We start from the raw sequence: 23,828 nt of genomic DNA, 5'->3' as shown, positions 1-23,828 counted from the left end.
TCAGCTCCAATTCCATAAATATAATGCCTTCTTCAATCCTACCGATCATGCCAAGAAGTTGTCTAAATCATAAATCATTTTCAGAAGTCTCATAGCGTGATGTATCCCTTCCTTATTTGGCACTATTTTTTCATAACCCTATAGTTTTTTTTCCCATTTATTTAACCTTGGACATGGGTTGGTTTATTCAGAACCTATGTCTATCAGCAAAAGGTGTTTCCTAACACCATACACAAAAATAAACTCCAAATGGATTAAAGACCTAAATGTAAGGCCAGACACTATAAAACTCCTAGAGGAAAACATAGGCAGAACACTCTATGACATCCATCAAAGCAACATCCTTTTGGACCCACCTCCTAGAATCATGGAAATAAAATCAAAAATAAACAAATGGGACCTCATGAAACTTAAAAGCTTTTGCACAGTGAAAGAAACCATAAACAAGACAAGAAGGCAACCCTCAGAATGGGAGAAAATAGTTGGCAACGAAACAACAGACAAAGGATTAACCTCCAAAATATACAAGCAGCTCATGCAGGTTCATACCAAAAAAGCAAATAACCCAATCCACAAATGGGCAGAAGACCTAAGTAGACATTTCTCCAAAGAAGACATACAGATGGCCAACAAACACATGAAAAGATGCTCAACATCGCTAATCATCAGAGAAATGCAAGTCAAAACCACAATGAGGTATCACCTCACACCGATCAGAATGGCCATCATCACAAAATCTGGAAACAACAAATGTTGGAGAGGGTGTGGAGAAAAGGGAACTCTCCTGCACTGTTGGTGGGAATGTAAGTTGGTACAGCCACTATGGAAAACAGTATGGAGGTTCCTTAAAAAACTAAAAAAAGAACTACCATATGACCCAGTAATCCCACTTCTGGGCGTATACCCAGAGAAAACAATAATCCAAAAAGAAACATGTACCATAATGTTTATTGCAGCATTATTTACAATAGCCAGGACATGGAAGCAACCTAAATGCCCATCAACAAATGAATGGATAAAGAAGATGTGGCATATATATACAATGGAATATTACTCAGCTGTAAAAAGGAATGAGCTGGAGCTATATGTAATGAGGTGGATAGACCTAGAGTCTGTCATACAGAGTGAAGTAAGTCAGAAAGAGAAAGACAAATATTGTATGCTAACTCATATATACGGAATCTAAAAATGGCATTGATGAACTCAGTGACAAGACAAGAACAAGGACGCAGATGTAGAGAATGGACTGGAGAACTCAAGGTTTGTGGGGGGTGGGGGGTGAAGGGGAAGCTGAGACCAAGTGAGAGAGTAGCATAGACATATATATACTACCAACTGTAAAATAGATAGCCAGTGGGAAGTTGCTGTATAACAAAGGGAGTTCAACTCAAGAATGGATGATGCCTTAGAGGATTGGGACGGGGAGGGTGGGGAGGGAGGGAATACGGGGATATGTGTATAAATACAGATGATTGAACTTGGTGTACCTCAAAAAATAAATAAATAAAATGAAAAAAAAAAGGTTTGTGGGTTTCCATCAGCCCCACTGTCATGCATTTCACCCATCTGTAGCTCAAACATCATTCTGATACACATATGGTTATCATTATGTGGAAGGCAAACAGTGTATTAAAATATAAGAATTTTAAAATTAAATATTAAATACAAATTATATTATTAATAAAAATAATTAAATGTTAAATATACATTGGTAAGAGGTATGAATATGTGGGGATAAATTTTGTGTTACTTTTATTGAGTAAAAAGAAAAGAATAAGACAGCAGATTCAGGAAAACAAGAATACAACAAGAATAATGTGGATGAAGAAGAGGTTTGACGTTGGCATTCGACCTTGGAGCAATGAAATCCACGGAGATGACTGCACAGCTTCCCCACCCCATCTCCCCAGCTACAGGACCTGCACCACAAGTTAATGAAACACCACACTTGCAAAAGGAGTAAACCACCATCGGGGATGAAGCAATACCAGTTCTGGCTTGCCCCAGCTCAAGGGAAACCTGAGGAGTCGTCTGAGGGGGAAATTTGTATGAAAAATGTATGACATCAGGGGGAACTTGAGTTGCAATAAAATAGAGCAAACAGAGCCTGTGAAGTAGAGTGCCAGAGAGCCTGTTAGGTACTAGACACTCATGGTTCTCTTACCAGAATTTTTAGAATTGATGTAAATGAATCAATTGCTTTCATATCTATGTCTCATTAGTTCAGCCTGTCAACATTGCTAGATGGAGGAAAATTTGAGCTAGAAATGGAGGATCTCACTCCCCTGATTTGCCTGCTTGGCCCGGTTTTCTAGCCATCATAGCAGCCCACCAACTGGCAGGCTCTCTCTGCCTCTGGCTGCCATATTGGAGGGTCAAGCTTGCTGGTGTGAGAAGAATAAAGAGTCAAGGGCTCCTAATTTTGACCTTAATTCCCAGTACCTCATAGGCTTCCACCTAGTGTGGTTCTGTGGAATCCTCTCCTCCCTGGACAGCCTGACTCTCTGACACTCTAAACAAAGAGGGTAGATGAACTATGCAAACCCAAGAGCACCAGCACCAGGGCTCTATCCATTCTCATCCTACCCAAAGGACTTCACTTGTAATGACTAATCTGCCTCAGATGGAAAGTACCAATGCCTGTCCTCGCCTTCCTCCGAGTCAAACTTGGGGAGATTCATTCCGTCTTTCAGTGGCTACAGAAAGAAAACAGGTCGATGAGAAAGACAGGGGCTGGGAGACAGCAGCAAGTACGAAGTAGAGAGATGGGTGCCCCGTGTTTAGACTGGCAGAGATCTTGTGTTTCTGAGCTCAGGGGAAGGCAGCTGTGGGAGGAAAACAAGGCAAGGTGACGGCTGGGGGCAGAATAAGGTCACCCCTCAACCATGTCTTTCCATCCGGCCCCATCCACCTGTCGTCAGCAGAAACGTCTTCCTTATCCTGATGATCCATTGGCCATCGCTCGTAGGTCTTAGAATTGTGAGTTTTCATCTTTTTTGTATGCCCTCATATGTAATTATGGTGGAAAGTTGAAAAAAAATTATTACTGGCACAAGATATATTATTCCTACATAACTGAGATGAATTGTTAGCTTTATGGACTATGTATTTCTACATTCTTGGATGAAAAACTTTAAAGTATGTATGTCACAAAAAAGTCAGTTGGTAACACGATACACACTTTAACAAATGACAACAGTGCTTTATTTACTAGGAAACATTTTAATCAATCAAAGATTTACTTTACTAAGATGTGTTTATTGACTTACAGAAAGATTTAAGATGTATACTTCCACTTTATTGCAAGTAGATTTATTTTCCTCTCATGATTAAAATTCTGGAAAATCCCAATACAAATGAGAAAATATGCTCATCAAGGAAAAGAATAAGAACAAAAGCAATGTCAGACCTATAATACAGGGCATGGTTATTCACTCAGTGTCCAGCTGTGATGCCATGTCAGCACGGAATCAGCCCTCAAAACGTTACCCCCCAAATGAAACACAGGAGAGACTACTTTTCAATTATCTGAGATAAATTTGATGTGTGGGACATTCATTCTGGGTAAAGGACTAGGAAGAACAGCCTCAGGTTACCAATGAGAAATTTTTTTATAGAATGAGCAAGTTTCGACCATAAGAAGCCTCTATGAAGAATATGACACTTGTCTTTTGCAGCACAAAGAAATTGCTAGTGAGAGAACTAGGGGAGGATCCAGCATGAGAGCAGGTGAAGTTACCCTACCTTTTTCTGCAAAAACTGCTACAGCCATACTTAACCAACACACTGGCACCTGGGAGAAGGATGGTCACAGGGCAGGGAAACTGGTTCACAGCCAAGGCCAGAAATTCACCTTTATGGGAGAGAACCGATTCTGCAAGTTAGGCATGTCAGCGGTCATTCCAGAGTGTGCCACTGAGGCAGAGATCAAGAACTTGCACCAACACATCCAAGAACAAAGGTCCTGGATCCTGGAGTCTTGACTACTCTGGTGTCAGGCTTTTAGTTGAGAAGAAGCCAGCAGCCCTCCTGACAAGTGTTTCCACGAGCATCGTGCCCTGGTCCCGGCCTGCTCTTGTGAGGCCTGTCAGAGGACAAATCAGTCCACACGGCCAGAGGACAGAGAGAGGGGAATGAGGAGCCCAGAGAGGGCAGCACTGCTCTCCCGCTCTCAGCATGCTGGGCATTTAGGAGTAACTCCAGAGGAGAAATCTCTGAGGATGGAGGTGAAGAAGAGATGGAGGAAGTGCTGCATTATGACGGCCTAGCAGACTCAGTAAGGAAAACAGACTCATCTCTTTTCAGTCCACTCACCACTCTCCTGAGTCAGTGTCAGATTCACAAGACAAATACCATTCTGCTCTGTGCAAAATGCATGCTGGTGGGCAAGTCTTACAGCCTTGAGCTGTCCCTTAAATCCACCCCTAAGCCCTACTGTCTCCCAAGTGAGAAGCACCTCACAGGACACCCTCCATGCAGCAGAAGACGGAAGAGGAAGAGGCAGGTCAGCTTGCCCAGTGATGCACCAGGATTTCAACTGCCACAGAAACAGAGCTGAGTTTCCAAAAGACATTCCATTGAAACATTTTCTCTTGCCACCCATGGTAAAGTGTTTTCTGAGTTTGCCGTTTCCTAGATGTGGTCTAATGACTTGAACTTTCAGGATTCCTCCATAGGGAGGTTGGTAACTTAAAATCAGTATCATCCTCAATTATGTTGACCTTCGGGACACAGAGGGTGAATTTATATGCTTGAGAGCTTAGGGTGGTGAGCACTTAGGGAGGGAGCAAGGACCCTTTGATGCTAATGGACTTAGATGAAAATCTGCTACAGGGTGAGAGAAAGGTCAGGACAAGCGAGGGCCAATGGCTGGAGGAAGGGAGTGTGGAGTCGTGATAGAATTCGCTCAGCTTGAGATCTTAGCAAAACACAAATGCCCGGGTGATACAGGAGACGACAGGTATTGCCACTTTCTTCCAGCCCCCAAGTACTAGACAGTCTGCTCCTTTCAAGGAGAGCAGATCCTGCCACAGAAGAGAATGGTTTGGGTTTTGTTGTGTCTGATAAAAAAGAGAAAAGGGTGATTAGCATTAAACGTCTCCCAAGATGGTGCGGAAAGGGCAGTGCCGACAACCCCACTGGCTGCAGCTGCCTGGGTACCATTTTCATCCACTTCCACAAAGGTTTTATGGATAGCTTTTGACAGGTACAAATTGGCATTTGGAGAGATTCCAGTAAGGTCAGCCTTTGTTTCATCAAAGATATCCGTGATGCCCATGTCTTGTAGAATAGGAATGAGATCATAGCTGTCTTCCAGGATGAACTTGGGGAAGGAGACGGCTACTGTTTTTTCTGACATGTTTTCTGAACTGCTCCAGGCCACGAGTTTTTCATAGGTGATACTCCTTTCAAGCTACAAGAGGAAGAAAATCACGTTCAGGGTCAGATGATGAGCCTGCAAAGGATGCCCCCAGTACTTTGAAGGGCCTGTGTCTGTTTCCATAGCTGGTAACCATCCTCAAGGTCCTTCCCTAAGCTTCAAAATCCTCTGATTTCATTTAAAACACCTCCAAGCAAATCTCTTTCCCCTTTAAAAGTTACAGGAAATTTTGGATTCCAGTGTTCTTTAGTATCTGACAGGCTAGTGTTCAAAGCCCAGCAAAGCTCGTTTGATTAAGTTGGGTGACTCTAACCAACCCTTAATATTCTGAAGTTCAACCTCCTCCTCTATAAAGCAGAGATAATACCATAGGCGTTTTGCAAGGACTAAACAAAATAATGTATGTAGAGTACTTAACACAGTGCTAGCACATGATAAATTGTCAATTGTTATTCTTCTCTTTTTTACACCTGTTCTCCCATCTCCCTGTATTTCTCTCTCTTTCACTCTCCCTCTATCTTTATCTCTTTGCCCTCCAGGCTGAGCTTCCCCAGACTTTATTAATTCCTACCTCACAAGCCATCTATTTCAACATCAGCATCTCAACTTCTGTCAAGGATTCAGCTAAAGGGACTCTAACTGAGTTACAGCAAAATAGTGTGAGTTACAGGCCAGAAGCCAAGATATTCAGGGAAAAGGAACAGTTGTTTCATTTGTAGCAATCCTCCAGTTACTCATCATCCAGATCCTTTGGTCTGGGAAAAACAACTGCAGAGCACCTTGAGATTACAGAGGAGAGTCTTAGCCAGCCTTCTTGGCATTTGTTCTTTAGTTCTCAACAAAGGAGAAATAAATACGTCATCAAATTCAGATGACAATATATTCTTTGATTCTCTGATAGCTCAGGAACCATCCTTCCTCAAGATGGCAGATGGTAGACAGTGCTGTTCCCCGAAGATCTATAAGGAAACATTCTGCAGAGACATGAAAATGAAGATGTACCTCTTCCAGGCCTTTCAGGTTGTCTGCCGAGCTCTCCGGCAGCAGGACGATCATACTGAGCTTCCCCTTGATGTACCGTAGCTCGAGGATCTGCGCCTTCAGCTCCTCCACGAAGCCGATTCTAAACAGCCCCGTCTGATTCATCATCTTCACACTCTTCTTTTCATTCTGTAGTAGACAAGGTAGGAAGTCACAGCACTGCCGCGATAAGCTCACAAACCCACACCGTCCCCAGCTTCCCTGAAAACAGGCTCCATGAAGATGAGAAGGGTCTTCCCCAGAAGTCCTGAGCCACACCAGGGATCCAGCCTAACAAAGTCCTCTGCCCACTGACCGGAGGCCCTTACTTAGCCAACACCGTATCTTCTCGTGGTTTTAATAGGTTCTTTAGGTCCCAAGACTGCTTGTTGGTAGGGTGTCCATCCAGGGGTTTACCCACAGCCTCACCAGCAGAAACCAGCCCGGCCAGCTCCGTCTGCCATGCCTGCTCCACTCTTGGCCTCACATGACCCCCTACCCCGACTGGCTTGAGTGGCCCCATCAAAGCGTGCGTGGGAGCCTTGGCTAAATGATAAGCTTATATGTGTGAAATAACAACCCCTGTTCCATGGGCTTCTGTTAGAGGAAAGGGCCTCCCCTGGCACCTTAAGCCTCATGATAACCTCATAGTAGTGTGGTCATCAATCTGCAGATGAAGATGTGCAGTGCTTAAGAGAATAAACCAAAGTGCAGGGCTGGGGTCTGACCCTCCCCCTATCTCCCATTTTACAGTCTACTGGCTTAGAACACAAGTTTTGTTTTTGGGGTTTTTTCCCAAGCAACATTTGTTATTGTGGAAGCAGTACTTGGGGGTGGTCAAAAGTTAGAAAACACAGAAAAATAAGAAAACATAAACACCATCTCTTTCTCCCTGCATTACCTATGTTCATAGATAAATGTATGTTCCCTATTGGATCTCTTTCTATAAATGTATAATATACATACACAGGTATGAGTCATATATATACTCATATATATGACTCATAACATATATAATATGTATAATCCATATTTGTCTTTTTGAAATAAGGAACACAGGTTTTTGAGGCAAACACTCACAGATGTGAAGCCTAACACATGAATTTGACTAAATAACTTAACCTTTGTGTTTTTTACCCCTCAACTCCTAAATGGGACTAATAATAACAGCTATTTTCATAATGTTATTCTGGGGGAAGAAGTGAAATAACGAAAGGAAAATACTCAGTGCAGCGCCTGGCACGAAAATGCTTCATCAACTTTAGGTACTGATTTTTGTTAATAACAAAATGCTCTTATTATAAATATAAGTTGTAACCCAGAGACCTAAGTTTTAGATTTCAGTATACATACTGCCAATCACTCAGTGGAAATTGTGAGTGGAATATCTAGAAAACTCTGTGCTCTAGTACAGTACCTCACTTAGAAAGAAAAGCTCATCCACTGTGTTTTCACTGTCGAAATATTTTTCCCACTTGGCCTTGAAGTAAACGGCATTCACCAGCACCAGCACAGTTAAACTGTTGATAGCATCCTTGCTAAAGAGATCCTTGATTTTACCTTAAAAAAAAAAAAGAAAGAAAGTTTCCACGGAATATCCTAAATATGAATTGTAGCAAAAGTATTCATGTAGACAGATTTTTTTAATGCATTTTAATATCCCCAAGGCTAGAGCATGTTCTCAGTCAAGAACTAATCTAAGAAAACTAAACCATTCCTAGCCCTGGGTGGGGTGGAAGTGGAGGAGAGGGTGGGTGGGATGGGGGGAGAAGGACCCTGTTACTCATCCCCAAGGGGGATTCAATTCAGGGCACTGTCACTGAGAGAATTTCTTGATTATATCAGTGTGGATGGAATTCTCAGCAAGGCTGGCTGAGATCAGTCCAGGGTCCTTCCCACTCTTAGTGCAGCTCTAGACTCCTTCCTCAAGAACACGGCCCTGCGGCAGACTGGAAAAGCCCACGCTCTCAGGTGATGGTCCATCTTCAGGATGCATCCTTTTGCACCTCAAAATACCAAGTCATCAGCTACTTGAATGCACACCTTGGCCTTAAGATGAGAAGACTCTTCCACCTCAAGGAGATTTCCACTCAAATCCCATAATAATAAATGATCCTGCCATTAACTACACTTGAAATACGCTGGGAGAGTAACTAAGAAGAAACCAGATATTCGTGCCTTGGTATGAAAATTTTTTTTAGTAAACTTTTGGCAACTGAATGGGACATTGAAGGAATGGCAATTTTTGTGGGCCATGGAAGAGGCAAGGAGAAATAACTTTGGAGTTTGGTTGCTTTCCCCAAGGAAAGGGCACACAGGGCAATTTTGTATTAAAAAAATGATTCTATTTATGTTGAATTCAAATTTCCACTACTTATGACAATCACTCCTTCACTCAGAAAACACCTATAAAGCTAGTGAAAGCTGATAAGAATTAGGATTTTATCATTTCCATTTTCCTCTGAATAACTAGATAATCTTCACCATCTTTTTACTGACCCTTTTTAAAAAAAGGGAAATAGCTGACACCCTGCCGCCACTGTGCTTGGCTGAAAGGCATCTCACCTTCATGATGGCGCAAAGGACCAGAAAGAAGTACCCATAACATCTAAGCATTTTAACTGTTTGACACCTGCAAGACAAACTTTGGACCCAGTCTACGCATGTCAGTATCTGGTCCCAACAGATTGGCAATCTGAAAAGCTGGGCTGACTTTTTTCTTTTAAATGGAAAAGAGTACCACTGCCAATGTGTTGCATCTTTCTCACCTTGGGATTGAGATTCAACCCAGAAGTTAATCTCTCGTCTGGATTTTTCAGCATCTTTCTGGAAATCAACACTTTCAATTGTTGTGTGGTAAAATTCAATCACAGCATCTAAGTATTCCTGATAAATTGGAATAAATGGAAATAGTGAAATAAAATCATATAATTATGCTAATAGGAGTGAGGCAGTCATGAGAAGCCTAACAAGAAAGAAGTGTCTAGTCATTTACGCTGAGTGTGTGTGGTCATTCTGTATCCCCAGTCTTAATTAGCTAGAGACATTTCATTGGCTGTAGTGATAATGTAGGGTATAAAATGCTTATTTGTGGAGCAATCCATAGTTAAAACAACACAAGCCTTTCCTACTAGATTTGGACTTGTCATTTGTGGATACATCACAAGACAAATAGCAAGTAACTTTAGAGACTTCACTGTAAAATGCTTCATTTTTTTAAGTATTAGAACCCTGCTTAATAGTAGGGCATTTCTATTTACGGTGATGAAAAAGTTTTGGAAATAGGTAGGGTGATCCTTACACAGCATTGTGAATGTAATTAATGCCATTGAATTGTATACTTAGAAATGGTTAAAATGGCAAATTTTATGTTATAGATATTTTACCACAATTTAAAAAATTTTAATGTAATATACCAAAACTATTGCTGTGTGCATTTTTCATGTCATAAGTTATATAAATTTATATTTCAATAAAGCTAGTTTAAAAAAACAGCATATAAAGTCTCACTTCCATTGTAAGAGAATATAGTAATTTTGGTCAAAAGTACACAACCCCCGCCCTGTTCCATTCAAGGGGCCTCCTAAAGTGTTCAAGTTGAAAACCAGAAGGAGGGCAACAGAAGGCGTGGGAGAGAAAGAGGTGGGTCCTGGACATCCCACCGTCACGTCCTCCTGTCAGAGGCTTGTGTTCTAGACTGCAGGTGAGTGATCCAGCTCCCTGTTGATTTCTACCTAGTAAGTTATATGGTAGTTTTAATCACCAGTCGTGCCCAACTCACCGGACGGATTGGGAATCCCTGCTCTTCATAAAGCCTGTTGGCAATACTCAAGGTGTAATCAACTTTGATCCTGCCTAATTTGGCGAGAAGCTGCCCGAAGCAGCAGCTGAACAGTCCACTCTCATCCTTTGAAGACTCGGCCTAACAATAGAAGACGTAAAAAGTGATCTTACGGCAAAAGTTAAAGCACCATAAAGCAGACTGTGTTTTCACGTTGTTACCAGGTGGGGGAGCAAGCTGAGAAGAAGAGAGGGATGGAGGGTGAGACATAGTCCTGTCCTGGCTCCTACGTTGGGATCAAGATCGCCCAGGATGCAGAGAATGGCCTGGAGAACTCGAGGTTTGGGAGGGGGCGGGAGGTGAAGGGGAAGCTGAGACGAAGCAAGAGACTAGCACAGACATATCTATACTACCAACTGTAAAATAGATAGCCAGTGGGAAGTTGTTGTATAACAAAGGGAGTTCAACTCGAGGATGGAAGATGCCTTAGAGGACTGGGACGGGAGGGTGGGGGGGACTCGAGGGAGGGTGGGGGGGGGAGTCGAGGGAGGGAGGGAATACGGGGATATGTGTATAAAAACAGATGATTGAATTTGGTGTACCCCCAAAAAATAACAAATAAATAAATTTTTTTAAAAAAGAAAAAAATAAATAAATGAATAAATAAAAATTAGATCGCCCAGGAAATACAGATCTGGGGGCTCCCTGGTGTGCACTGTATTTTAGATCCGTGTGCCTTGTTTTTCTCTGTATTCAAAAGGATTCAAGAAAGAGATCATCTCTCTTACCCTCCTCTTAAACTTTCTAACATCAGGGGCTATGTAACCTGGAGAATATATTTAGTGCTCCTGGTATAAGACAAGCCATGAAAGTCTCGTGTGTCAGTGCAGATTTCAGCATGAAATAGAACAGGCAAGAGTGGAGAGAGTAAGGGGTAGCTGCTCCCCCACCTCACCGCCCTTCATCCTCAACCATGCTTCATCCTGGGGACCCGTGGCCTGGAAACGTAGGTGAGTCCCAAGGCAATGAGCTAAGTTTCTTTATCCTGAGCAGAAGATACTAGACTCTACTCTTTAGGAAACTAGCTTACAGACAAGGACATACAAGACGCACAATCAGAAAGGAATTGTGGGTCATTTGGGATTGTTACTATGAATATTGCTGTCGGGAACAACCAGGGATAATGTTCAGGTGTAAGCACCCATGGCCCCACAAGGGACAGCCCCAAGGAGCAGCTTGGAAGGCGGGGCAGAAGGTCACGGTGGCTCCCACCTGCTGAGGCAGAGATCCTGTCGTTTCTTTCTGCCCCTCCAGAGAGCTGTCAGCATGCACTTCTTGTTCTTCTCTTTTCAGACAGAGATCCAGTTGTTTGCTCTCCTTCTGGGAAAATTCATTGAGGTGTAGTACCTGGGTGAGAATGGAATGGGGTCTTTCAGACACTGCAAACAGCAGGAAGCCTGAACAACCTCAGAAACATTTTTATAATGTGGCAACAACAGTGATTACAGAGTCAAACAGAACAATCAACAACGGTTTAAAGAAAGGTGGATGCTCCCTTTGACCAGGACTAGGAGGTGGAATGGAGGGGAAGTAAGCTGAATGCTACCCCCTGGAACTACATTTAAGAGTGAATGTAACCAGGGACTTCCTAGGTGGCGCAGTGGTTGAGAATCCACCGGCCAATGCAAGGGGACACAGGTTCGATCCCTCCTCCAGGAAGATCCCACATGCTGAGGAGCAACTAAGCCTGTGCGCCACAACTACTGAGCCTGCGCTCTAGAGCCCATGAGCCACAGCTGCTGAACCTGTGTGCCGCAACTACTGAAGCCCGCGCCGTTAGAGCCCATGCTCTGCAACCAGAGAAGCCACCAAAATGAGGAGCTGCACACCACAATGAAGAGCAGCCCCCACTCACCGCAACTAGAGAAAGCCCGTGTGCAGCAACGAAGACCCAATGCAGCCAATAAATAAATAAATAAATAATTTTTAAAAAAAGAATGAATGTAACCAAGCTGAAAGAATATCAAGGTAGCCACAAGCCATACATGGCTATGAGCCACCCTGAATTGACTATGAGTATAAAATAAACTTCAGATTTTGAAGCGTTAACATGAAATAAAAGAACAAAAATTATCTCATTTAAATGTTTTAACTGATTGCATGTTGACATGATACAATTTGGAGGTACTGGGTTAAATAATATATATTATTAAAATTAGTCTCATCTATTTTTGCTTTCTTAGTATAGCTACTAAAATATTTTTAATTGTGTGGCTCACAAATACACGAAAAATATTTTCACGTATGTGGCTCAAATTATACTTGTGTTAGACTGCGCTGATCAAGAGCTTCAAATCAGTTGAGCAAAAGACAGGTTATCCAGAGCTCTGCAGAAAGATGGAAGACGAGGGGGCATCTGGCACCACTCAGGGTAGGTCTGCTGACAGGTGACACCCAAGTGCCTACGGAAGGAACATCTGAAACCTGGTCAGAGGATGCCAGCCACACTCTAGCCAAGTTTGGCTAATGGAATAATACACCAAATCAAAGTAAATGAATAAAGTAGGATGACCCTAAACACATTCTGCCCCAAGTAATAATTCACTCCTCCATATTAAGGACAATGGCTGTGTTCATACTTAACCTCTGAGCTCTGGACTAGATCCAGGGAAATGTAAAGACCAGCCTCCAGAGCCTGTGGTTTACTGGGGGAGTTGTTCTTGTCACTTTCATTCATTCATTCTACAAATTAGTATTGGATCTCTGCTGTGAGCCAAGCCCTGCTCTAGGACAGAGTCCTGCCCTCTGGGAGATTACATTCTAGTGGGGGAGGCATAGAAAAAGTAACCCTCCTAGTAATTAATTACTGTATGCAGTATGTTAGAAGGTGGAAAATGCCACCTGGGGGAAAAGCAGCTAGAATAAGAGGGAATCTTATGGTGTTGGGGGCCAGGATGCAGCCTCAGATTGAGAGATCAAGGTAAGCCTCATTGAGTAGGTAAACTCTGATCAAAGTCCTGAAGGAGGAAGTAAGTTACAGATCAGTTACCTGGGGGAAGAACCATCAACAGGCGAAGGGGGTGGAGCGCAGGCCCTAAAGCAGGAGCAGGTGTGGATTTCCCAAGACAGGAGGAGGGGGCAGTGTGGCTGGAGTGAGGGAAAAGGAAGAGAGGCGGAGTCGCCAGGTTATCTGGAACTCAGATCCCCAGACCTTCATGGACCATTGAAAGGACTCGGGCTTCTATCGTCAGGGAAATGGGAAGTCTGGGTTTGGAGCCGATGGGAAACAGGATCTGACTTTGGCTTTAAAGACTCTTTCCGCCACCTGGGTTGAAAACACTGTTAGTGGAAGCAGGGCCGCCCGTTAGGAAGCATATCCAGGTTAGAAGAGGCAGACCTCAGGGAGGTGGTGGGAAGTGCCGGAGTCCTAGACGTATTTCAAAAGAAAAGTCAACAGGCCTCTCTGACAAATTTGGTGTGAAGTGAGAGAGAAAGAAAGAAGTCAAGGAGGACACCAGGATCTTTGGCTGCTGGATACACAACTGGTGGTTGATAAATTCTTATGTAATGGAATGAGAGACAAAACACAGGCACATATTAAAAATTACTGACAATGTTGGTATCAATAATTATAGAGAGAAAAAGACCAGACAGACAGACAGACAGAGACAGAGAAGATGATGAGGACAGCTGTCAGACTGGTGAGGTGGCAGAGGTGCCCGAAAGGAGCTGCAGGCTTAGCTGAGCCTGGAAGGATGGTTGGATTGAAGAGAAAGCAGGGCAAGAACATGATGAAGGCTCCGGGGTGGACGCAGCTCCCAGGAAGCTCAGGGCTCCATGAAAGCCAGGCTGGCCAAAGAAGCACTAGGGTCTGATTCTGAGCGTGGACCTGGACCACTGGATCCGCACCTGGTTGAGCTGATGTGCACTGTCACCTCTGGCCCCCAGGTGGACCATGCCAAGGGCAGCCGAGATGCTCAGAGGACTGAAGAAGATGTTCTTACAATGAACATCTTTGCTGATCTTTTGGAAAAAATCAAAGCAAAATTTGATATTTGCTGCAATGAGAGATTCCATTGTGAATCTGATGACAGTCTAAAACAAAAAACAAACACACAAACAACGAGAGAGAGAGAATGATGATCAGGGCACAGCAGGTAAACAGTTACTTTAAATACCTAAGATACAATCATATGCAATCAGTCAATATCTTATTAAAAAATGGAAAACTAAGGTCACCATCCTTGTGATATACAGATAAAGATGTTGATAGTGATATTGATCCAGATAGAGCTCTATTTTCATTTACTGGTGTGAATCAGTTTCCTAGGGCTGCCATAACATGTTATTACAAACCGGGTGGCTTAAACAACAAAAATGGATTTCTTCACAGTTCTGGAGGCCAGAAGTTCAAAATCAAGGTGTTGGCAAAACTGGTTCCTTCTGGAAGCTCTCAAGGGAAATCTATTTCATGCCTCTCTCCCAGCCGCCCTTGGCAGCAATGCTTGGCTTGTACAGGCATCACTCTAATCTCTGCCTCTATCTTCACATGGTGTTCTTCCCTGTGTCTTCTGTGTGTGTGTGTGTGTGTGTGTGTGCGTGTGTGTGTGTTCAAATTTCTTTTTTCTTATAAGGATGCTCGTCATTGGTTTAAGGCCTACCCTAATGCAGCACGACCTCATCTTAATTTGATTGTATCTGCAAAGACCATGTTTCCAAAGAAGGTCACATTCACAGGTCCTGGGAATTAGGATTTAAACATATCTTTTGAGAAGCACAATTCTATCCACTTTGTGGTAGAACTGACTTTATTCAAGTAAATAAAGTCAAAGGCTACCATTTCCCCAGGGTCAAGTTAACCAAGGAAATGTCATTCCATCCTGCTCCTAAGTCTTTTCCTCTCCTCTCCCCTCTGTGTCCTATGACTTTGGATATGCCCAGCAAGTTGTCCTGGGCCACGTCTTTTGTGACATTCCCACCTCCTTTTGACTCATTCCATATGCAACCCACAAGACATGAGGCTCTGAAGTCAGTCATTAATGTTGTTCAAGAAATAACAAACCTTGAAAGATGTGGGAGTTTAGAAGTCGTTATGTTTAATACATTGACAGTGTAGAACCACAGGGAGCAGCAAACCAAAGCAAGAGAGTGACTTTCTTAGGACAGATATCCTTGCCCCCCACTAATAATCTATTCCAAAAATATCAAGAGAATCTTATATAGCTCTCACCTTGGACCTAGCCTTCTCAAATGAGATGTCCTTTCTCTTGTCTTTTTGCCTATGGATGTTGTGACTTTCCAAGATGGAAATGTAAGCCCTCTTATTGGTGTGTTTATCACCAGACACGAGGTACATAAGCATTAAGAAATAAGTCACTGCATTGAATTGAATGGTGTGCACTGGCTTTAGCATCTTCCCAGTAAAGTATAGACCTTTTTAGTCTATAAAACCTGATTCAAAAACATAACATTGATAACTTTTTTAAAATGTGCCAGACGTGTTTTATATGTATTAGCTTCAATCCTACTCTGCAAGGTAGATATTATCACTCCCTTTTTACAGATGAGAAAACTGAGGAATCAAACCCGACTTGTACTTGGTCCAAATTAAGTGCTCTTTCTACTATATCTACTATTTCTACTAAGTTGCCCCTCAATGTAGGATCAGCTGATCAAACACATGCCTGCTACATACAGGTACTTTCTCCCCCTGTTTAGCTTTCAGTCCATTTTTTTTGGAGGGGGCGCTACACCTCATGGCTTGTGGGATCTTAGTTCCCTGTCCAGGGATGGAACCCAGGCCCCAGCAGTGAAAGTGCCGAGTCCCAACCATTGGGTCACCAGGGAATTCCTGCTTTAGGTCCATTTATAATGTCACTTTTTCTCCCACCAAGTTTGTACATAACCATACTTATTTTGTGCTGTTAAAACTGGGTTCAGGTAGGCGTTTTCCAAGAAATGAATGTCCTAGTGCATCTGGAAATTCAATAGTGCCTCACACCTCAGCAAGCTACACTTCTGTGTGCTGCGAAATGTCTTCACCTCCTACATATTCTATCTATAACAACAGCTCATGTTAACCATGTAGCAACAAGTCTACAAAGGAAGTAGAGAAACCAAATAAATCAAAAAATATCTGAGTTGAGGGGGATTTCACAGGCTTTTGTTCAATCATAAACTTTTGGATAAAATGTAGCCTAATATTTTTTTAAAGCCTTGGCTGTATAACCAAAATCAACATTTAATCAAAATCTTTGGTATCAAGGGAGGAGAAGGCCATGGACAGTCTGGCTATTTATTCACTGCTATTAAAAGAAGACTTGAGACAGACAATATTGAAGAAAAAAAAGGGATTTGGTTTAAAAGACTGAATGAGTCCAACCCAGCCCTTTGCTCCCAGCTGTTTGCACACCATCACCCTTGCTCCCTGGTGCAGATGTGTCCCTAGCATCAGAGAGGAAGGGTGTTTCCTTGTGGCATGACAATGCACAGACCTCAACAATTAACATCTTACCAGCTTTAGAAAGAGCGGGATTGTTCATGCAGCCAACTCCCTTCTTCTCAAGATTAAAAAAACTGAGGCCAGCAGAGGTGAGGTGACTTGTACACAATGACATATTGGCCAAGAGAAAAGCAGACTTAAGACCTCCCCATGCCCGTGCCTGTTCTCTGCTGAATATACTGGTTTTTGCACTCATTTCTCATTCTAGAACTATCCTTATTCATTCTGTGAACTGCAGAGCATCCCTCCCTCAAACTCTCTCTGCCCATTTGTGCATAAAGAATGCAGAATCTGCACTCAACTTTGTGAACTTTGCATGAGATCCCTAACTGGCTCCAACTACTGTCATGGCCTCACTTCCCCTGAGTGGTAACCTGGTTATACCCCTTAGGCCAGTTCTAAGCTTCCACGACAGACCACATAGGTTCACATCGCCTCCCCTTCCCAAAAGAGCTGAGAAGGATAGTAAGAGAAAAACGGCCTGAAAGCTGCAGTGAATATTGTGTGACTATATAAGCATCTACAACAGAGAAATCCTTCCTGGCTTTATACAAAACTCTAAAATATGGAAAACATGAACGTTGAATAAGTTGATGAAATGTCATCTGGTAATCATCTTCTGAGGACTGGGGTTTGGTTTTTTTGGGAGGGGGAGTTAGTTTTTAAATTAGAAACTGGCTAAATCTGACAATCACCTAGTTATTCAATAAACAAACATTTATGAAGTTCTCCCACTAGTTTAGTCACTGCATGTGGAAAGATTAAACTAGACAAAACATAGACTCTGCCTTTAAGAAATCTACGCTCTGTTAGTGAAACAGATACTACAAGATAAGCAGCTACAGGCAGAGAGTCTGAGGAACACAGAGAAGTAAGATATTAATTCACAAAATGAAGTAGAAAAGGCAAAGCTGTATTACGCAGGAAGATTTTTTTAAACAGTGCTCATCAAAATGTAGTTATTCCAATAATATGCACTCAAACAATTTTAAAACAACAATTCTAACGTTTAAAGCATCTTAACACTGTTTTTATTCATTAAAGATAAGCTTTGATGGTCAGTAAAAGTCATATTATAATATGTTGTTACAACAAAAAAAATCAAATCAATACAAATCAAGAGATTTAAGTTTAGTTTTCTTGTCTTTATCAAAAATCCCTTTACATCTGTACAGACATCGCAATTTGAAAACAGCGATGTCTGTAGGACACTTTCCAAATCTATTGGACTTACATGTAGGACCAACTTAGCAATAAACAGAAAAAGTAGAGATCTAATCATCACAATACTACAATGTAACTGTAAGAGCTATTTTTCAGAGGTATGGAACAAACTACCTTTCAGATTTTAAAATACTGTGTGTACAAATGTATTTATCGCCATGCTTTATAATAGCCAAAACTCAGAAACAACATAAAGGTACATCATCCGTGGAATAAATAGCTTGTGGTTTAGTCATATGATGGCATATTTGCACCAAAGAGACTGAGTAAACTGTAGTCAACACATGATAACAGGGATCTCTCAGGCGTCCTGTGGAGTGAAAACTTTCCTACTGTATGGTTCCATTTACGTAAATTCCAAAACAGGCAAAGCTAATCTGTGGTTTTACAAGTCAGGAGAGTGGTTACCCTGGGTGTAGGCAGGGGAAAACCATGGTTAGCAACGAATAGGGACAGGGGTGGGCCAGTAAACTGAGTCTCCAAAAGGCAAAAAATCCATGATTTGAAGTGCTTGCCAATTTCTATGGTAAATACCCCCACTCTGGTCAGTTTCAAACTGCCAAGGAGATTTTACTGCACAGAGTGGGAGAAGGAAGGACAGAATCAGCTGTCATGAGTGGCTGACGCCGTCCCCAGGACGCCACTGGGCCCAGGCCTGAGGGGGCTTCTAGGGAGCTGGAGACGTTCAATCCTTGATCTGGGTTCTGATTACACAGTCAACTTACACTTATTTCTTATGCACTTTTATATACGTTTTATAGTATATGTTTTATAACTATAAATTTACATACATATACATGTATTTTATTTCTATTTTCTTGGTTTTTTTTAATTGAAGTATAGTTGATTTACAATGTTGTGTTAGTTTCAGGTGTAGAGCACAGTGATTCAGTTATATATACATATATACATATATATATTCTTTTTCAGATTCTTTTCTCTTACAGGTTGTTAACAAACTATTGAGTATAGTTCCCTGTGCTATATAGTAAATCTTTGTTGGTTGTCTATTTTATATATAATAGTGTATATAGATATATTTAAAATGTTAAATTATGCAATTTGCAGAGACGTGGATAGACCTAAAGACTGTCATACAGAGTGAAGTAAGTCAGAAAGAGAAAAACAAATATCGTATAATATCACATATGTTGAATCTAGAAAAACAGTACAGGTGAACTTATTCACAAAGCAGAAATAGAGACACAGACATAGACAACAAACATATGGATACCGGGGGAAGGGGAGATGGGATGAATTGGGAGGTTGGGATTGACATATATACACTACTATGTCTAAAATAGACCACTAATGAGAACCTGCAGTATAGCACAGGGAACTCTACTCAGTGCTCTGTGGTGACCTAAATGGGAAGGAAATCCAAAAAAGGGGTTAGATTTTATATATATTAAAGCTGATTCACTTTGCTGTGCAGCAGAAACTAACACAACACTGTAAAACAACTATACTCCAATAAAGATTAATTTTAAAAAAACAATTTGATCCACTTAGCTATAGATGCAGTATATACAGGAAAAACAAGGGAAGAAATTATGCTATACAAAGGTTTGAGTGGATATCTCTTTGTTGTGGGATTACAGGTGTTTTTTATTTTCTTTTATTTTTTCTGAATTTTCCAAGTTATTTTATAATGAAAACATATTATTGTTATAATCATAAAAAATAAAATGAGTTGAAAAAATAAAATAAAAATGTTTTAAGTTATATATAACTTTTTTTAAGTTGTAGATAACTTTTTTAAAAGGTTATATATAGCTTTATTTGTTATATATAATTTCAAAATATAGTGTAGATGTATTACTAAACATGGCAGTTAATTCTGAGGCATTGTAAGTTTGTGTTTAACACAAGAACTAAGATTATATTAAAAATGCTAGCGTAACTTCTCACAATGAAATTTGGCTCCAGATAAAGTTAGGACCTGTTCCCCGAGCGTTAGCAGGATGTACCTTACATCTACTCTGGAAAGGCTCCACCACACAAAGAAGTGACTGTTTGGCTAAGTCTAAATCTAAAGGCTAATTGCTAACCTACGCTGCCTCTTAATAAGCTGCAACTTGAAAAACTTGTATGTAATTCACTTCAGTCATCATTATTTTCAGACTTGAAATAACCTTTGAAGAGGGAAAGGTCCCTCAAAAATCTATTCAGCCCGAGGAATTAGTACTACCTTCACTCACAACAACTTCATAATAATAGCTACCACTTCATTTGAGCCTATGATGTACCTGGCATTTCATCAATCTTGTCTCGAGTTCTCAAAAAATCTTATAAGTCAGAAATTATTTTACATCTTTATTTTACATCATTAAGTGATGCAGCTGGTGTGCAAATCTGTCAATTCAGCCCAATTTCAAAACCACCCTCTTTCCTCCTTGACCACACTGCCCTCAGGAGCAGCTAACACTCCTAACAGGCTGCGCCCTGAGCGACCCACCACACAGCTCTATGGAAGGAAGATGCCTCCAGCAGGAATGTGTTTAATTGATGTCTCTGACAAGGGTTCTGGGCTATAGAAAGGACCATCCGTGCCGTGTGCCAGTCTGGGCTGTTTTGAACTACCTCTCTGCCCACGGGCAACCCAGGCACCAGTTTGTCCTTCCAAGACTCCTGTCATCTATTGAGGAGTTCTCCTCTAGACTGAATATTTACCAGAAAATCTCTTTCACATTGCATTAAAATCTATGCAAATGTGTCATAAATATAAATTGGAATTGCAAGACTGCAAACACCTTATCCCAAATCGGGACCAACTTACATAATTTCATATTTACAGTCCCAATAGCACCTGCTGCCAGGGGCAGTTTTTATTCAGGAAAAAAGATATCACTTTGATATCAATAACAAATTATCATATTTTTGCCTATAATACTTCCCAAGTAAGTGATTTGTTATTTAACCTCTAATGAGGTAAAAGAATGTGGATTCTCAAATTCAAATTTATTGCATAAATGGCAGAGTATCAGTAATGAGTTGCTGCCATCTGTACAATAAATTTGGGGGATTTTGGGGGGGAGGGGGTTGGTTTAATTTTTATTGAAATATAGTTGATTTACCATATTGTGTTAATGTCAGGTGTACAGCAAAGTGATTCAGTTATACATGTATACATGTATCTATTCCTTTTTAGATTCTTTTCCATTATACATTATTACAAGATATTGAGTATAGTTCCCTGTGCTATACACGTTCAAGAAATTCGAATTTTGCTCTCACAATATTGGCAAATCAATTGCCTTTACTTTTCCATTTGCTTTCTAATCTTGCAATCATATGTGTATATAAAACACATTTATATTTGCTCATATTTATATAAAGCACACATGTTTGTATATTTGTTTCCCTTACCACTCTGTTTTTGATATTTCTATCTTTGTTTCCAAAACATAATTTTCTTCAGAGTAAGTTCCATGTTTTTCATTCATCTTTGTATTCTATCGGTAAAGAATACATCTTTGTATCCCATCGTAAAAGAATGATGGCATGTAAAAGCACTTGGTAAGTTTTTATGGATTTACTTGCTATCATTTGCTGATTTTTCATTGTAAATAATTCTAATGTTTGAAATAATAGATGATAATTCAGTTTCATATTAATCTGTATACATTCTGCAGGCAGCTGTAATCAATAGAGATATTATACAGCAGAATCAACTTTTTTTAGCTCTCTATTAGAATATGATTGCCTTACACTTGTTGTGCCAGTTTTTGCTGTACAACAAAGTGAATCAACTGTATTTATACATATATCCCCATATCCCCTCCCTCCTGAGACTCCTTCCCACCCTCCCCATCCCAGCCCTCTAAGTCATCACCCATCATCGAGTTGATCTCCCTGTGTTATGCAACAGCTTCCCACTAGCTGTCTATTTTACATTTGGTAGTGTATATATGTCAATGCTACTCTCTCACTTCATCCCAGCTTCCCCTCTGCCCCCACCCCCACCCCATGTCCTCAAGTTCGTTCCCTACATCTGCATCTTTATTCTTGCCCTGTCACTGGGTTCATCAGTACCTTTTTTTTTTTTTTGATTCCATGTATATAAGTTAGCACATAGTATATGTTTTTCTCTTTCTGGCTTACTTCACTCTGTATGACAGACTCTAGGTCCATCCACCTCACCACAAATAACTCAATTTAATTCCTTTTTATGGCTCAGTAATATTCCATTGTATATATGTGCCACATCTTCTTCATCCATAGAATCAGCTTTTGATTAATTTCCTACTATATTAGAAATTATTCACCTATTAAAATACCGTTTCCTTTAAGGTGAAAATGTAAAAGTTTAAAGTAAATAGATTTTCTAACAACCCAAAATATTCTGAGTGAAATTATTCTTACCTATACAGCATAGAAAGAAAAAATGTATATCCCAAAATTGTTTCATGTCTTATAATTTCCAGAAAGCTATTAAGAACCCAAGAATGAAATTCCAAGTTCACAATGGTAGGTACTATTCTGCTGGAATAAATATAAAACCTGGTTATAATTAACTAAATGATAAACAATATCTATAAACAAAGAAACACTTATGAAAGATGCAATCAAAAGCATTTCCAACTGGGGGGAAAAAGAAGCATTTGCAACTTACATTGCAAAAGAGAAATCTAAACCCATATTATTTAAAATACAGATATTCTAAGTATTACACCATTTTATATTTCAGAAATAATAAAAAGATGATATTAATTTGTCAAGTATATAAAGATTAAAAAAATTATTCTGACATCTACATTTTTAAAAAATCAGTCAGATGCATCAGACGTGATCAGGAGCTTGGGGGCTGAGGGAGGTGATAGATATTGCTGTCTCCTAGCAGATATTGCCACATTTACAAAAGATTCAAAACATCATAAAGCAAGTTGCTTTTTTTAAAAGACATTGCAGGGAAGGGATGGATTGGGAGATGGGGAGTGATATATATACACAATTGAAACTACTAAAATAAAAATTGAAATAAAGAAATAAAGAAATGACATTCAACTTAATAAAATTAAATAAAAATTGCATAGCCTGTTGTTTCAATCAAGTCTCCTTTGGGTTTCTATCATTCAAAATAAAATTCCAGTGCAATGTTCATCTCTAAAAATGATACTAGGTATGCTAGTATTTACCTTCTTGCCTTCAGAGTTGCTCCTAACAGCTGGCTGGGTAAGTTTCAACCCACACCCTGTCAGGAATGGAAATATATGAACCCTTCCCCTCCCACAATGGCATTTTTCCAAGAACTATTTTGAAATCCAGGGTAGAATTATCACTGATTGATGACCAAAAAAACAGAAAAGAAAAGAAATGTGTGTCACATATTTCTAAACAAATTCTCATGCTCTATGCCTTCAACTAAATTAGATATTTAACTTACTATCTTTATGTTTACTTTGATCTTTCCAACTGGGTCTCTTTATAGAAGCCTCATAGTAATATTTGACGCATACCTTTCAACCCAACCCTTATACTAGATAAATAAATATGCAAAGAACCATTTTACTTCATATCCATTGTTTTGGACATTCTCTTATACTAGAATTTCTACAATTTCTTCTAAACATTTTTTGACTTATTACATAGGACTTGCAAAATGTGCTTTAAGCTATTTTCAAAGTTTGTGGGGGGTTTTCCTGCAGCAGCCTTGAGGTGAAGGGTGGAGGGTTGCTATTTAATTTATCTGCAAGAATAATTGAATGACAACCAGAGGATGGAAATTATCAAGACCAACTGACAGAAACTGGGTGAGGCGGAGTGGGGTGGGGGGAGGTTCTTTCTAGGAAGAACTAATTTGCTAAGAACCAAAGGACTGATCAAGTTTGTACCAATATCTTCAGAAAATCTGTCCAATTTGCCTTCCTGCACTTTGTGACCTGCGTATCTATTTATTTATTTCTTCAAAGGATTTTAGA

General features: G+C 40.5%; 1 protein-coding gene across 2 annotated transcripts; it reads right to left on the bottom strand.

Moving 5' to 3' along the window:
* Window positions 1–3,176: 3,176 nt before the first annotated feature.
* SERPINB12 (serpin family B member 12) lies at window positions 3,177–23,132 on the bottom strand. Of its 2 annotated transcripts, none has more exons than XM_057699147.1 (8): window positions 23,046–23,132; window positions 14,091–14,276; window positions 11,454–11,588; window positions 10,182–10,322; window positions 9,169–9,286; window positions 7,818–7,960; window positions 6,383–6,550; window positions 3,177–5,413 (listed from the first exon to the last, which is right to left on the bottom strand). In XM_057699147.1, the coding sequence occupies exons 2-8, from the start codon at window positions 14,256–14,258 to the stop codon at window positions 5,009–5,011; spliced, it is 1,278 nt and encodes a 425-aa protein (XP_057555130.1). In that variant the 5' UTR covers window positions 14,259–14,276; window positions 23,046–23,132; the 3' UTR covers window positions 3,177–5,008. The 2 variants fall into 2 exon arrangements, with proteins under 2 accessions (XP_057555130.1, XP_057555129.1); XM_057699146.1 differs by lacking the exon at window positions 23,046–23,132 and adding an exon at window positions 22,273–22,296.
* Window positions 23,133–23,828: the final 696 nt, after the last annotated feature.

Source organism: Hippopotamus amphibius, chromosome 11, assembly GCF_030028045.1.
Source record: "Hippopotamus amphibius kiboko isolate mHipAmp2 chromosome 11, mHipAmp2.hap2, whole genome shotgun sequence".
NCBI lineage: Eukaryota > Metazoa > Chordata > Mammalia > Artiodactyla > Hippopotamidae > Hippopotamus > Hippopotamus amphibius.
Note: the sequence above shows the minus strand (reverse complement) of the source record. Positions and strands in the feature narration are given on the sequence as shown.

Excerpts from the sequence above, each read along its gene's own strand:
- SERPINB12 (XM_057699147.1), bottom strand. The coding sequence starts at position 14,258 with ATGGAATCTCTCATTGCAGCAAATATCAAATTTTGCTTTGATTTTTTC. Across the intron at positions 10,323-11,453 it reads CAGGATCTCTGCCTCAGCAG|GCCGAGTCTTCAAAGGATGA; the intron begins GTGGGAGCCACC and ends TTCTATTGTTAG. Across the intron at positions 7,961-9,168 it reads GGTTGAATCTCAATCCCAAG|GTAAAATCAAGGATCTCTTT; the intron begins GTGAGAAAGATG and ends TTTTTTTTTAAG.